Source organism: Arvicola amphibius, chromosome 1, assembly GCF_903992535.2.
Source record: "Arvicola amphibius chromosome 1, mArvAmp1.2, whole genome shotgun sequence".
NCBI classification, from domain to species: domain Eukaryota; kingdom Metazoa; phylum Chordata; class Mammalia; order Rodentia; family Cricetidae; genus Arvicola; species Arvicola amphibius.
In genome coordinates this window covers 200,299,994-200,315,482 of record NC_052047.1, presented here as the reverse complement: position 1 = coordinate 200,315,482, position 15,489 = coordinate 200,299,994, and the positions used below count along the sequence as shown (strand labels likewise).

The window sequence follows — 15,489 nt, the reverse complement described above, 5'->3', positions numbered from 1 at the left end:
TCCAATCTCTGGGACACTGAACCTACTAACTCACCCACTGGTGTCAGTCAGAAAGTAATGGCCCCATTCATCACTTATACAGTGCAACTTTTCTGAGAAATTCAGAAGTCCTCTCAAAAGGTCCTTAAATCACCACCATCATGATGATGAAAATGACAATAATAGATATGGGATAGTCTGTTGCCTACATAATAGCTCTACCAATTTGACAGAAATGTCTCCCTCCACACAAAGAAGCTACAACTTAAAGAAATCAGCAACTTGTTCCATACCCCCGAGTTGAAGCAGCAGAGCAACTCTTTGAGCTTGTCAACAATGATGAGACCATCCCTCCCAGAAACATCACTTTGCCAGGTTGCCAAGGACCTAGCATGGTAACTCAGAGCTCACATATCTGCTGACAGATATTGAATTAATAACCAATGAACAGGCTAATTCAAATTAGTATGGTTTGGGTGCTTTCCTGATAGGAACCTATCTTTTCCTATGGGGATGTCACCAGGCGGTGACATCCTGTTAATGGTTCCTCAGAAAAACTAACACTTTGGTATAAGGCTCTCTCCAGAGGGCTACTCTATCTCCCCCAGCCTTGGAGCAAATGGTAACACACTAGCACAGCAGACATTCTCTTCCAACAGCCCCCTTCCTCGCCAGTGCCACTCCTGCAGAGGAGTGGAAAGGGCTCTGACTTATCATATAGCTTCTGGATACATAAATATTGCCAAATGTAAAATAATCTACTCTCTCAATCAAGCCCCTTTCTACCTTTTTGTCAAATAAAGGAATAAAGTGTGCAATGATCCTGAGATAAATAAATAATAAATCCTACACTTTTTCCCAACAGAACCATTTATATCACTAGGAAATATCTGCAGCCCTCAACAATCTTTTACCTTTATGGTAATATTTTCAGTCTTTCAATCTTTGGACATTCTGAGAACTTCTTTGATTTGGGTCCTCTTAATGAACTAACATGAATAATTAGCCTATTAACTAATAAAGTTGTAATTGGGCCCTATCCTCCTCTCTCATTCAGCTGTGTCTGTAATCACTTAGCGCAAGTCTGGAGCAAACAGGAAAAGCAGATACAAGGAGGAAGGAATTCCTGTCTTAATACTATTACTGCCAGTCACTGTTCTGATGTTTAGGCCAAGAGAGTAAAATCTAGACAGCCACTTTATCTGTCCATCAACCCATCTGTCCTTCTCTCCATCCACTTCACTGTGCCACCGTGGAGATTCAAATGGAGAGGAAGTGAGGTTCAGATCCTTGATAACATCCCATAAAGGGTAGAAATGCTTGCCACTCTTCTGCAGCTCAACAACTAGTCCCTCTCCATCATGGAATGTTCTCAGTCAGGTATCACATCTGTGTTAGTCACTGTCTTATGCTCAGCCATGATTAAGCTCCAGGGACCAAGAATCTGTTTTGCATCCCTGGTGGGTGGCACATAGCAAATGCAAACATCACTGACTAAGTAGATAAGTACGCAACGCACAGTATACAAGACACAATAAAGAAGAAAAAGACAAAACATCTGTTCCATGGAGTGGATAATGAGTCTCCATGGTTAGGTACTGGTTGGAGCATAGGGCCCAAATGTTTGCAGTTAGATGGTGCTAGGGAGTGGAAAGCTGTAGTTCAAAGCCAAAGAATTACACTGTTTTGGGAGGGTCATTTAGCTCTGAAAGCCTGCCCACTCACTTATAAATTGGAAAAGAGGTTTCAGACAGCATATTCCGAATTCCTTGAGTTAGGGATTCTCTATAAAACTAACATTACTGTACTAAGCACCCACGTTGTAGCTTCACAAGGCCAAGGACTGAGACAGGAACCCAGGCTCACCATCCTAAACAGTGTTATGGGAATCTGGTCCAATGGACAATTGTTTGGAATGACTTAGCCCAACGGGCATGATCTTCTCTGGAGACGTGTGACCCAATAAAACCCAGGGGGTAGGGGTAAGGGACACACACTCTCTTGGACTGTGGAGAGCCCACTGAAGCCATGGCTTGGTGACCTTCTCCAGATCTTTCCCATCTCCCTTGGGAGCAAGAGGTGTCGACAGCTGGGCCAGCAGTGGTGCCACTGACGCATTTCTGTATTGTGAGTGCACTGTATTAAATGAACCTGATTTTATCCCAGACCTCCTTTCCTGCATTAAAACTGTGCAGAAAAGATCATTGCTTAGGTCTTATGACCATCCTGGTATCTCTTATCTTTGAGGATAGAAGTAGAGAGAAGTATTAAATTAGATACTTTCAAGTTTAAACCCCTAAGTCTAAAAACTTTCATTACTTTAAGTCAAAAACATTGGATGAGGTTAAATTTAGTCACAGCAAATACATGTCATAAACTTTTTAAAAAAGAACCCTAATTTAAATATTTTGTGTCATTCTTCATCCAGCCAATATTTAATAAGCCCTAGTATGTGCCAGCTAGTACTTAGGGAGTGAACCAGGTAAAACATAGCACAGAACAGTTGGTTCATTGAAAAACACAGAAAACATAGAAATGAATGAATAAATGAAGATGACTTCAAATGGGTTTATGAGCACAGACCATTTAATAAATAGCTCTATATAAAAAAAAATGCAAGTATAGCAGGTTCTTCTTTAGATGGCTTCTTTTTGAAAGTAATGTTTCTTCTGGGACCTTAAAGTACTCTGGCAAAACAAAGTGTGGGAAATAACATTCTAGATAAAGGGAATAGCAAGGGCAAAGACCCCAGAGCTAAAAACAAACTTAAGGAATTCACAGGACAACAAAGTGTCCAGAGCATCTGTGAATGAGGAGACAATGACCCAAGGACACTGAGCTGACTGCAGAAGGCAAGACAGAGACAGTGCTGCCAAGGGTTTGTGGACTCCCGTGGAGGAATATATCACCCAGCCTTTCATCAAGGTCTACCTAAAAATTCACACTTCCTTTGATTACAAAGGTAGACGATGCCCACGGCGATATTAGCAACACCTGGGACTTGTTACCAACAGAAACTGCATTGTTATTCATATCTTAGTTGCTGCAGATATCCAAAAATACCATTTATACTCATCATAGATGTAAAATCACAATAGCTACTAGCCAGCTGTTAGACCTCACTATTTCAAGTATTAACAAAAAGCACATACATTTCTATATTTTATATTTTAAAGGTATTCAATAACTGTAGTTGAAAGAAACTGATTTCCTTGGTAACTCTGTATATTCCATTTTGCATATGTAAAAAGAATTATTCTGAAAAGGGGTCCTTAGACTTCACCCCAGCCAAAGCATTCTGTCACCTAAGACCTACAACCCACAGGTCAGAGTTCAGGTTCATTCCGAGCAGGGTAGAATGTGGGTGTGGGTGTGGGTGCGACAAAGCAGTAGCTGTTGTTTCCTAAGTCATCAGGGTCTGGGGAGAGTGTTTGTGGCTGCCCAAGGCAAGGCTGAAGGCAGGACAGGCTGTGGCTTTCAGTGACCACTATTCTCAATGATTCCAAGCAGAATCTCAGGGTCTTTGAGAACTTGGCTTCTCTCTCTGATGCACAGCCTTTCTACTACACCGCCCCACATTACCCAGTGGATCCTTTTCAGAGCCTGCCTTGGGACATCTTCCCAGGGAGCTTCAGAAAATGAGCTCATGTGTCCACAAGAAAAACAAACTTAGTGTTTGCCACTGTTTGGTTTGTATATTGGTCTAGAAAAGAAATGGGATGATTTTTTTATGTAAGAAAGCCTTCCAGTAGGACCCCAGCAGTGGCTGGGCAAACACCACGGCAACAGACTATAAACAGGCAATAAGGCCCAATCCCTGGCCCAGGCCCATGTGTGGCAGTCCCTCAGCTTACATCGGCCTTCCTGTTTTTTCCAGCCTCTTCCACACTACATCAATACACAGAGGCTTTTCAACACCCTCTCAGAGAACTGAAACATCATTCTCACACAGCAGGCCTGGTTCTCATACCCATGGGTAGAGACTCCACCAAGAGACCTGAAGATGGACTTAAACAGGGTGGAGCTGTTGGGTAAGGGTCCATGGTCCAGGAAACTCTGACAGCATAATCTTGTGCTCCCAGACCTCAAAACCAGAAGTGAACAAAATAGGGGAGCCAGGAGTTGAAGGAAAAGCAAGAAGCCCCCTAGGAGAGAAGGGTGCGATGAAGGCATCTAAGCCCCTAAACTTGCATGAAATACCTGGGTATAGCTGGAGTCTAGGTAAAGACAATTAGCTCCCCTTCAAAAGAGAAGCTACATGTCCCTCAGAGAACAGAAGTAGAAAGGAAGAAGATGCTAACTTGGAATCTAGGATCAGGTTACTAATGAACTGAATGTCTGCATCCTTATCAAAATATACCTGGTGAACTCTAATATCCAACACAATGGATTAAGAGAGGAGCCATATGAATAGGAACAGAGCCCTAACAGGAAAAGGAATGAGAAAGTGTGCTTCCTTCTATTGTGAAGGACACAAAGAAACCATCTACAAAGCAGAAATGGTCCTTCATCTTGGACATCTATAATGAAACAAAAGTGAACATCTATTGTTCAATGCTGTGGGATAATGTGCTTGTACACTGTAAAGATTTGTCACTCGTATTACTTTACTAAAACACTGATTGGCCAGTAGCCAGGCAGGAAGTATAGGCAAGGTGACCAGACTAGGAGAATTCTGAGAAGAGGAAAGGCAGAGATGCAGTCACCAGCCAGACACAGAGGAAGCAAGATGAAAATGTCTTACTAAGATAAGGTACCAAGTTATATGGCTAAACACAGATAAAAAATTATCAGTTAATTTAAGTTGTAGGAGCTACTTAATAATAAGCCTCAGCTAATAGGCCAACTAGTTTATAATTAACATAAGCCTCTGTGTGTTTCTTAGGGACTGAAAGGCTGCAGGACCAGGCAGGACAAAAATTTCTGTCTATAGTTCAAGCCACTCAGTCCATGTTATCTGTAATAGTGATCTACACTGATTATAGACCACTACAGAGGCTATACAAAAACAAAGTCTAAGTGAGTTTGTCAATGCAGGTATAGCCAAAGAAGCAGGTCTGCACTGTGTGCACAGTATACAAGTTACACTGTGTGTTCCTTTCTAAACATTTACTTTTTAAATACTTTATGTGATGGATATTTTGTCTGCATATATGTTGTGTACAATGTGCATGCCTGGTATCTAAGGCACACAACAAAAGGCATTGGATTTTTTGGAACTAGAGTTACAGATGATTGTGAGCTACCATATGGGTTCTGAGAATCAAACCTGGATACTCTGGAAGAGCAGCCAGTGTTCTTATCCACTGAGCCAACTATCCAGTCCTATCTGCTCCTTTCAAGAAGGAACAGGTTAGCTCTTTTATTTTCTCGTGAAGAAGGGCTTTTTTGTCCATATGCACTAGCATATTAGGCTTTGTTTCCCACAAGACTTTGTCAGGAACATAACAGAAACAAAAAGAAAAACCTTTTATTCCTCACATCTCAATGTCCTCACACATCGGCCTTCCCTCTACCGCCAGAATCGTCTGTTTCCTGGCGTGTCCCTTGGTAGAAAGGGACAGAGAACACTCATTGCATCTACTCCTTCCTGTTTGGAACCAGAAATCCCTGCAAATCATATTTGCATGTTTTTATACTCTTAAGAAGTACATGAACGCAGTAAAGCAAAATATACAGACTTTTTTCATCTGGATGGCAGAGATATATTGTGTTCAGCAGATCCATTTAGTGTGTTTGCTAGTCCCTACAGGAGCAGAGCCCTTGGCTGCTGTCGGAGGCGGCCATGTTAGGACTATAGACAACTAGGCTGAGTCAATAGGCTGCTGGTTCCATCATGAAGACCAGCCTCCCAAGTGAGAGGGATTGTAAGCCTAAAAGAGAGTGGCCTCCCAAGAGCAGGATGCATGGGATCTAGGAAAATCAGGAAGTTCTGCCTGGGGACTCCAGCTAGTCATGGCCCATCTTCTTTGCTCTCCCTTGATCTGGAATACTGTGGACCATTTAAAGAGTCATTGTGCTTCAGTTTTTCCTTCTGAATAAAATAGCAACACCTGCCTCAAAGATACCAGGGAAGTAACAGTTCATCCTGGCACATACCAAATAGTGAACAAATACTGGTTGTATTTTTGTCCCATTAGCCAAAGATGGCAGATGAAGCCAGAATACCTGTATCTGCTTAGCTGAGTTGCACTGGCCTGGCTGTACAGAGACTTTGGCAGCTAAAGTGTTCCTTACCTATGGTTCTTCGGAGGTCGTCACACTGGCTGATGTGAGGAAACTTCAGGATTTCCTTCCACTTCTTGCTTTTCCCTTTGCGCTTTCCTCCACCCCCTGTAGAAATGGAAAGATACCACTGATGTTGGTGCTGCCCAAAGCTGCAGAGCCTGCATCCCACTCCCATGAGTCTCTCCACCAGCTTCTGAGCTTTAGATCAAGCCGGTGACTCTCTCTCTCTCTCTCTCTCTCTCTCTCTCCCTCCCTCCCTTCCTTCTTCCCTCCTTTTCTCTCTCTCTCTCTCTCTCTCTCTCTCTCTCTCTCTCTCTCTCTCTCTCTCTCTCCCTCTCTCCCTTCCTTCTTCCCTCCCTCCTTTTCTCTCTCTCTCCTTCTCCCTCTCTCTCTTTCTTCCTTCCTTCCTTTATACTACACAGCAGGAACTATTATGCCCCTCTTGACAGCGAAGAAAACCAAGCCACATGGAAGAAAGAAGTCATTTAGGCCTACTCAACTCACAGATGGCAGAGTTAAGATCCCAGCTTGAAGATGCCAGTGCTCCTGCCCCCTCACTGGCCTGTCTGTAACAAGTTTAATACTCTTAAAGGTTCAGAATATCAAAGGAAAACATTGGGGTCAGAGAATCCTGTAGTAGATGGGAAGAGTGGAGGGCTCAAGTCTGTGAGCTCCCAGAAGCCAAAGACTAGACCAGACCCCTGCAGGGTTCGTTCAATTAGACACACATGTAGTTTGTTTGCCTGCTCTTTGGCAAATAGGTTGCTAATATTTAAACACAAGGACACTCTCATTCAAACTCAGATTCTGGACTTCTTATCCATAGTCAGGCTTCCCACATGGCAAGAATCAGCTAGAACTGGGTAAGAGTTGCCCCATGAACAGGATATCAGACACCCAGATGAGTGTTCCCACCAGCTAGGCACCATCTCAGAAGCCTGTCTACTCTCTATAAAGTTGTATGTTTGCTTGCCTGGTTGCTACAGAGGGTGGTACATGCAAGCTCATAGATAGGTAATCCACTAGGAAAATCAGTCTGCAAAGCAGGTGACCTAGGGTATGTATTCCTACTCCAACTGCTAAGGACCTGAAAGTGCCATCAGAACTCATGTGGCCCATATGGTTTCCATTCCCATTCCTACATTACTGATTTCTGGAGCTCGCTAGGATGTAGAATCTCTTTTTGCATCATAAAATAGCATAAATTGGTGGTTTTAAGTGTAAAATTTAGTAGCATAAAGAGAGTTCATATTGCTGTATAAATGTCACCACTAGCCATCTCTAGAACATTTTTGTCATCCCAAAATGTAAACACAATTTGTTAAAAAAAAAAAAAAAAAAAAACCTTCCCCATTCATTCTCTTCAATTTTCTGTCTCAAGTATAATCTACTTGGTAAAGTCATTTCTCCTTGGTGTCTTACCTAGTTCATGTAGAACAATGCCTTTAAGGTCTAGCCATAACATAATACATATCAGAAATTTATTCCTTTTTAGGGCTGAACAATATTTGCTTATACAGACATATTTCTGTTTTGTTTTAAAACCAGGTCTCATGTAGCCCACCTAGGCTGTTCTTGAATTCTCTGTGTATCCACTCTGAACTTCTTATCCTAGCATCCCTACTATGCAAGTGCTGAAGTAATAGGTATGCAACTCCACTCTCAGTTTATGTGGCACTTGGCAACAGAGCTCAGAGCTCCTCACTGCAGACAAGCATTCTACAAACTGAACTACATCTTGCCCCCTGATTATAGGTTTCTCTGTCTGTCTATGGATGCTGGGGTGGCTCCTAATTTGAGGCAAATATATGTTCCATGGATATTTTTTTATTCAAGCAACTGTTTCAGGCTCTATTTTTAATCCCTTTAGGTATATCCAGGGAGAGAAGCTGCTAGGTCACACAGCAAGTCAATTCTTTTTGAAAAACAGATGTTGCACATTTAACAATGAAGATCCCCCCAGATTGTGATTTCACTTTCTGATTAGAACCTAAGAATGTGACTTCTCCAAGGATCCCATGTGTTTCTAGAATAACTGGGCTATAGAAAGCAGGTATCTCCTTCTCACAAGCAGTAACTTAGGGAAAATTCACAGATTTACTAATTTATTCAGCCAGGAAGTGTTGAGCATCTCCTAAGTAGTGATAACTCTGCAGGTTCTGAGACACAGAAGTCATGTCCAAAGAAGACAGAAGTCAAACTTTCCTCTGGTGATTTTCAACCCCCAAGACTACCTCCCAGGAAACATCTCGAAACATCTGGAGATACTTAATTGTCACAGACTACTATAGCAGTTGATGGGCACAGCACAAGGCTGTGAATAAACATCAAACCATATGCTGGGCAGCGTCCCAAAACATAAAATATTGGCTCTAAAATGTAGCAATGTGGAGAAACCTTATTTTATCTAATGACAGCACTTAGGAAGGGACCAGTTTGGGGGAGGTTTGTTGATTATTAGGACAACAGTCTACGACATTAAAAGAGGTGGGGAAAGTGAGCCACCTGGAGGAAGAAACACTGAAGCTGAGCCCAAAAACTTCAGTGGACTTTAGGAAGTAAAGAAGGCACATGCAGGCAGTGTTAGTGCATACTTTTAATCCCAGCCGTGGCAGGTGAATCTGAGTCCCGAGGCCAGCCTGGTCTACAGAGTGAGTACCAGGACAGTCAAGACTACATAGAGAAACCCTATCTTGAAAAAACAAAAAGAAAAAGATGAAAGAAGAAGAACAAAAGGAAGACACACTCTGCACCATGGAGGCTGCATAGGAACAGGGTATAGGCTCCTCAGTGATACCTGGGGTAGCTGGATAGCTTTCCTCCTAATCCTTACATCTTCAGTTTCTAGAACAAGGCTAACAAATTGTGGAAGACAGAATAATGATCCCCAAAGATGTCCTAATCCTGAGAATCTGTGAAAATGTTAAATTACATGGTGGGGGAGGGGTAAGGTTAAAGAAAGAATTATAGGCAACAAGAGAGACATTTTCTTAAATTACCCAGACAGAATAATCATTCTCAACTTCAATACATTTTAAATCACCTAGGGACTGAATCTTCTGAAATACTGAACCAAAATAAATCTTTTCTTATGTTGTTTCTGGCAGGAATTTGGTCTCAACAACACAGAAACAACCAGTAATAGGTCTAATGGAACCAAGGAAGGTAGACACATCAGATCTAATTAAGGAAACATGAGGGGAAAAAAAAAGCTAGTTTAGCCATTGTGAGCTATGAAAATGGAAGGGACCTTAAGCCAAAGAATATAGGAGACCTGCAGAAACTAGAAAAGATCAAAGATTCTTCTCAGGAAATCCAGAAGAAGCCAGCTCTGCTCATACCTTGTTTTTAATTCAGTGAGACATGGGCCAGACTCTCAGCCTACAGAACTGTAAGATAATAAATATGCATGGTTTTGATCCACTTAGTTCTACAAAATAGTGTGTGTTGTTTCAATCCACTTAGTTTATGGCAACTTTTATAGCCACCTGATGTGGGATTCCCTTCTGTATGCTGTGAATACCACTGGTTAATAAAGAAACTGTCTTGGCCTGTGATAGTGTAGAGTAGAGCTAGGCAGGGAAAACTAAACTGAATGTTGGGAGAAAGAAGGGTGGAGGCAGGGAAAAGCCATGGAGATGCAGCCAGAGACAGACTCCCAGTTTGCCGGTAAGCCACAACCACGTGGTGATACACAGATTAATGGAGATGGGTTAAATTAATATGTAAGAGTTAGTCAATAAGAAGCTAAAGCTAATGGCCAAGCAGTGATTTAATTAATATAGTTTCTGTGTGGTTCTTTGGGGAGTCTGGGCAGCCAGGAAACAAACAAGTGGCCCCCTACAACAACAACCAGAGGCAAATGATACAGGATACTTTCGGCAGAGTGCTTCTTCCCCCACAAAAATGACCTCCACACCTATATCTGGCCCTTTAGTTCTGCAAAAGGTCCCACAATAAACCCAGCCTCCTATAACTCCTATAACACTGCAACAATGCCTAATGTCTTAACAAACAAACCTGCCTCAAAGAAGTCAGCACTTCTAGACAAATAACACAAATAGGCTGCTGTTTCTAAATTACATATTTAATGACTGAAAATGTTTGTTATTTCAGTAGAACTTGATTATATCTCTGTCTCTTGAAATAAAAGCTAGGCCAAATCCCATTCCTGTAGAAAACCCTCCATCATCCTGGCCACAGCTGTCCCCAGGCCCACTGTACTACCTTAGTGGGATGTCAGGCCTACAAGGTGCCTAGGACCCTACATCCTACCGGCTTCACGGGGCCCAGACAGGCCTCAGCAGGAACAGTTAGTATTTCTCAGATCTAACCACCTGGAAGCCCACAGGCTCAGCTCATTTTCTTGGCTACATTCAGTCCTACATGCATCTTCTCCCTAGTCCACCAATCTTATGGCTTTTGCACTACTCTACCAGGAACACCTCCTTCCTGCTTTTCTTAGTGTTTCTCACTCCTGCTTCCAGGATCCACTTGTACTGCCATCCTGGAGGCTTTCTCTGACCTGGTCAGCTGAAGGACATCTGTTTTCCACCTTATCCATATGGCTCGGTGGAGTTTGGGGAGCTGTGGTTGCTGGCTCACTCTTCTCCTGAACATACACATCAGCTTACAGATCACTCCTCCATTCTTTCAGCACATTTTCAATGACCCATTTGAGCACCACATGTGAAGTGAGCACTAGTGGTCATCCCTGAGCTCACAATGTCTGGATATCATCCTGTGCGTTGGTGTGGTTGCTCACACTGACAGCAGGTATACAACAGAAAAGATTCAGTCTTTCATTTTCTACCATTCTCTCTCAGCCTGTGGTAAACACTCAGTGTCTGCTCATAAGATGGGAATGTGTGCTTTGTCTCAGGCACCTGCACACATCCTGTTTCTTGCAGTCTTTCCTACCCCTCTATCGGCCAAAGCCCCACCTGGCCTCTCAGTATAGCTCCCCGTTTCCCATGGTGCCTTTGAAAGGCAAAACCCTGTCTGGCCCTCAGCATCCTAAAAGGGGTAAAGGAAGACAATGATTCGGTTAACACAATACCTGGTAACTGCAAGCTTTCTTCATGTCAGCTGAGCAGGAAAATGAATGATTGCTTGTAGGAACCTGTGACAACCTTTTCTCTGATGCAGGCCTCTCCACTAGCTATACCCTGAGTCCCATTCACAGATGAAAATTCTGGGCTCAGTGAGAGAAGCTCAACAAACTAACACCATAACAACTGCATGCACTAGCTCACGGCCATCTATGGATGCAAATAATCTTAAGACCTCCGTCTTTACTGGCTGCTCCGTTGTAGCTCTAAGAGCTTGTAATGAGCCAAGCATGGGTGGTGCACACCTTTAATCACAGCACGTGGGAGGCAAAGGCAGGTGGATCTCTGTGAGTTCAAGGTCTGCCTGGGCTACCAAGTGAGTTCCAGTACAGCTAGGACTGTTATAGAGAGAAACCCTGTCTCGAGAAAAGGAAAAAATAAAAAAGAAGAGCCTGTAAGGACAACCAGGTCTCTGTCAGTATGGAGGTAACAGCCCAGTCCAAACATTAAACCTCAAGGAACCCCAAAGAGTAGAGGTCAAAGCCAGAGAGGGCACATGAAAGAGGGTGGCTTCAGACAGGAGGATGGCCGAGAGCTAGGAGCAAGGCTCCTGTCATTAAATAAGAAAGGGATAAGACGTAGAACAGAGGTGCCAGCTGAACTCTACTCATCATGGCTCAAGAGAAGTACCCAAAGGACCAAGGGATTAGACCTTAAGCTTGAAAAAGGAGGACAGGGCAAAGCCTGGAAGGGGAGACACTAGAAAAGTATGTGTGTCCCTTGAGCCAGGAGTTTCAAGTTCCTGCCAGCTCCTTCACTGGTGCAGTTTCTAGAGACACTGCTACTTGTGCCCTCTGATTAGGAAACGGCAGGAAGAGGGATGGAGCCAACAAAAGGGTGACCTTTCAATGAGAGAGCATGCGCCAGCAGTGAAAACAGTCGAGGGTTTACCAAGCAATAATAATCACTCTTTCTGTCTCTTCCCTTTCTTTAGTTGTTTTGCTTTATAGACAAAGTCTCATTATGTAGCCTTGTTTAACCTTGAACTCTCTATGGGTTGGTCTTGAACTCAGAGATGGGCCTGCCTCTGTCTCCAAAATGCATGTGTTGCCACACCCACCTGTTTGATTTGGAAGTTAAATAACTGTGGTGTTTCTTACACACTCAAGGCCAGGGAACATGGTAAGGTGAACCCATCTTTTACTCATCATCTAACCCTAATGATAGATTCTACGCATTGAATCCATTTTGCAGATGTGGAAATAGAGTCACAGAAAGGAAAGAGTTTCAAATCATTAGACAACTTGGCCTTCCACAACTCCAGCAAAGGCTCAGGTACAATCTCAGGATGATGTTCATTTTTTCTCTGGGGAAGCTGAGGAAAGTTTTATGGAAAGGAGGTTTCTTCTTGTTCTTCTATTGTTCTCACAGCACTTGGAGCAGCAGCACAAGGCCTGGCTAGAAACTGATGTTTCCAAGGCTGGGGAGATGGATCAGGGGTTAAGAGCACTGAATTCTCTCCAGAAAACCTGGGTTCAATTTCCAACACCCACACGGCAGCTCACAACTGTCTGTAACTCCAGATCCAGAGGATCCAACGCATACAGACATACGTGCAGGTCAAACACCAATGCACATAAAATAAAAACATATAAATCATCTTTAAAAAGGAAAGAAACAAATTAATGTTTCCACTGGTGAAATCAGAGGGACCAGAAGCCTGTGAGTCTGATGCAAGTGCTTGAGCAATACCAGAGATAAGGAATAACCATTTGAACTTCCTGAAAACTTCTTGTTCTTTGATTTCTCATCACCCTGCCTACTTCTAAAGGGGATCTGTAGAAACACGAGAATTTGGACATGTCTGATGAAAATATTCCTCCCAATTCCAAAATTTGATAATCAGGGCTCTGACTCATCGTGACAGCAGTCCCATTTTTCTGTGTCTTGCCTGCCTTGTATCACAAGATAGTTGGCTACTATCAAATCCACAGAGTTCTCACGACCTTTCACCAGCTTTCTGTCTTTCTGCTTTCTGTCATTCCCTGGGGGAAATGTCCCTGAGGAACAAATCTGACCTGCAGGCTTATCTTCTCTCTCAAGGCCACACATCATGGTCTTTCCTGAAGTCTGTGACAGTCTGACAGGTTCCATTGTGGTGGATGGAAAGGAGGCCATGCAAGCAAGCTTGAGTAAAGGTACCAGTGATGGCAGGTGTGACTAGAGGTGACATGGGAGAGCCACAGAAGCTATCAGCTCATCCTGCAAAATGTTTTGGAATACGGCTGATAGAAATTCAGGGTACACAGACTCAAAGATTTCTTGCCAGGACCCCGTCCATGAATTAAAGGCCTATGGTTTGGTAAGGTTTGTGCTATGCCTATGCAAGGGACCAAGTTTGTTATAGATTCTCATCATGCTGAGCCGTTCTACTATAACAGATTATATATCAGGAGAGGAAAACTGTAGAGATCAGAGATGTCCTCAAAGACATTCAGAATATGGTCTGAGAGGTTCTTACATATCCTAATGACTATACCATAGGTCACTAAATTGCATTTCTAGACACAAAAGGCCAATGACCTACCTGCACTTGGCCAACATCTAAACAGCAATGCTACAATGCTGCCTGAGAAGTGTATGTGACTAGACTCTGCTTAGTTCTTTCCACTCAGGTGAGTTCTCAGGACTCAGCTACCCATACACCATTACTGCCCCTGATGAACCTATTTAACGGAAAGCCTCACAGAAGGGGCTGCCAAAGGCTAGTGTGTGCCACAGACTCATAAGCAAGTATCAGCCATGGACTCTGGGCAGCTAAAATCCATTCTCCTTTGGGCAATGACTACCAGGAGCTTTTAGAAGTCATGGTCTTTGTCTTAGTTACTTTTCTATTGTTAAGATAAGAGCATATGATAATAGCATCATGACCAAGACAACCTAAAAAAGAAAACATTTAATTGGGCTTAGTTTCAGTGGGTGAAAGTCCACAATGGCAGAGCAAAGGCATGGTAACAGGAACAGCTGAGGGCTCACATCTCGATCCACAAGCATGAGGCAGAAAAATCACACTGGGAATGTTACAAGACTTTTGAACTATAAAAGCCCACAATCAGTGACATACCTCCAATTAGGCCACACCCCTAAATCCTTCCCAAAATTTCTACCAACTGGGGACCAAATAGTCAAACCTATGAACCTGTGGGGGCCATTCTTATCCAAACCATCACCATCTTGGTGTCTGAGTGTTTGGGGGCCTTCCCAGCTAGGCATATGACTCTAGAGATGGGCAGGATACAGAAGTAGAAAGGTCTGGGGACACAAAGCAGCATCCTATTCAGTTTCAAAGCCTGATCCCACCACCAACTGAATCACACGCAGGGCCCATCCTAGGTATCAAGAAGAACCATCTTAGAGACTCAGGAAGGGGCCCAAGTTGCGTAAGATTAGGTCATTCACACTCTACTGATATTCTTGATACTCTGATATATTAAAAATCAGGCCAGGGAGAAGCCTGAAAAAACTCAGTAAGGCAGGGATGGGGCAGGTGGTGAAAGAAGTCAGAGGAGCAACAGGCAGAAGAGTCTCTTTCTAAGTTGACTGGCCTGTCTAGTACTTGGCTCTTTTATTGCCACTTCTATCAGGGGTTCCTGATGTAGCAGACGATCTCACTTAAGGAACAGACACAGCTGTGGTGGGGCCAGGAGCCTCAGTATAACCCAGGCCTCTGAGCAGTCCTTGCCTCTGCAGGACTGGAAGTGGTGAGACAAAGACACACAGTTCTAACCCCAGAAAATTCCTTGGTGCCGCAGTTTCCAGCTAGAATAACCCAAAGCTTCCCGAGTGGAGCATGGAGAAGCATGGTGTGCTGCCCAGGGCTTGTGGGGCCTGTGGTCTGTGGCAAGTCCCAACATCACATAAGCCCTACCTCATGATCACACCACAGCTGGGGTTTCCAGAGCATAAAAACCTCAGCCACACCAGGGGATCCCACAACCTCAAATTAGAAAAACCAAAACCAACACAAGGCCTGGTTACTGGTCACCATGGGGACAAGAAGACAGGCCTCCTCAGCACTAGTACTGAGCCTGAGAAAAGAGTCTGGAAAAACTTGGAAGAGATACGCAGCTGAGGATGACCTCTGAGGAAACCCTTACCCAAGGACAGTGCTGGTGATGGAGGCTGCATCCTTGGGCAACAGTCATGCAGTCATACATCACCTGACCCACAG

The 15,489-nt window shown here is 43.5% G+C and overlaps 1 protein-coding gene across 4 annotated transcripts in view; it reads right to left on the bottom strand.

Annotated features, from left to right (window-relative positions):
* Grk5 (G protein-coupled receptor kinase 5) overlaps positions 1-15,489 on the bottom strand; it is a 198,263-nt gene that overhangs the window by 112,592 nt on the left and 70,182 nt on the right. For 3 of the 4 annotated variants that reach the window (XM_038327005.1, XM_038327023.1, XM_038327031.1), the window contains one exon: positions 6,217-6,312. The exons of the other annotated variant lie outside the window; for it this stretch is intronic. In XM_038327005.1, the coding sequence (XP_038182933.1) occupies positions 6,217-6,312 (96 nt within the window). Of the gene's footprint in view, positions 1-6,216; positions 6,313-15,489 lie in introns of those variants that run through there. 4 annotated transcript variants of the gene reach the window in all.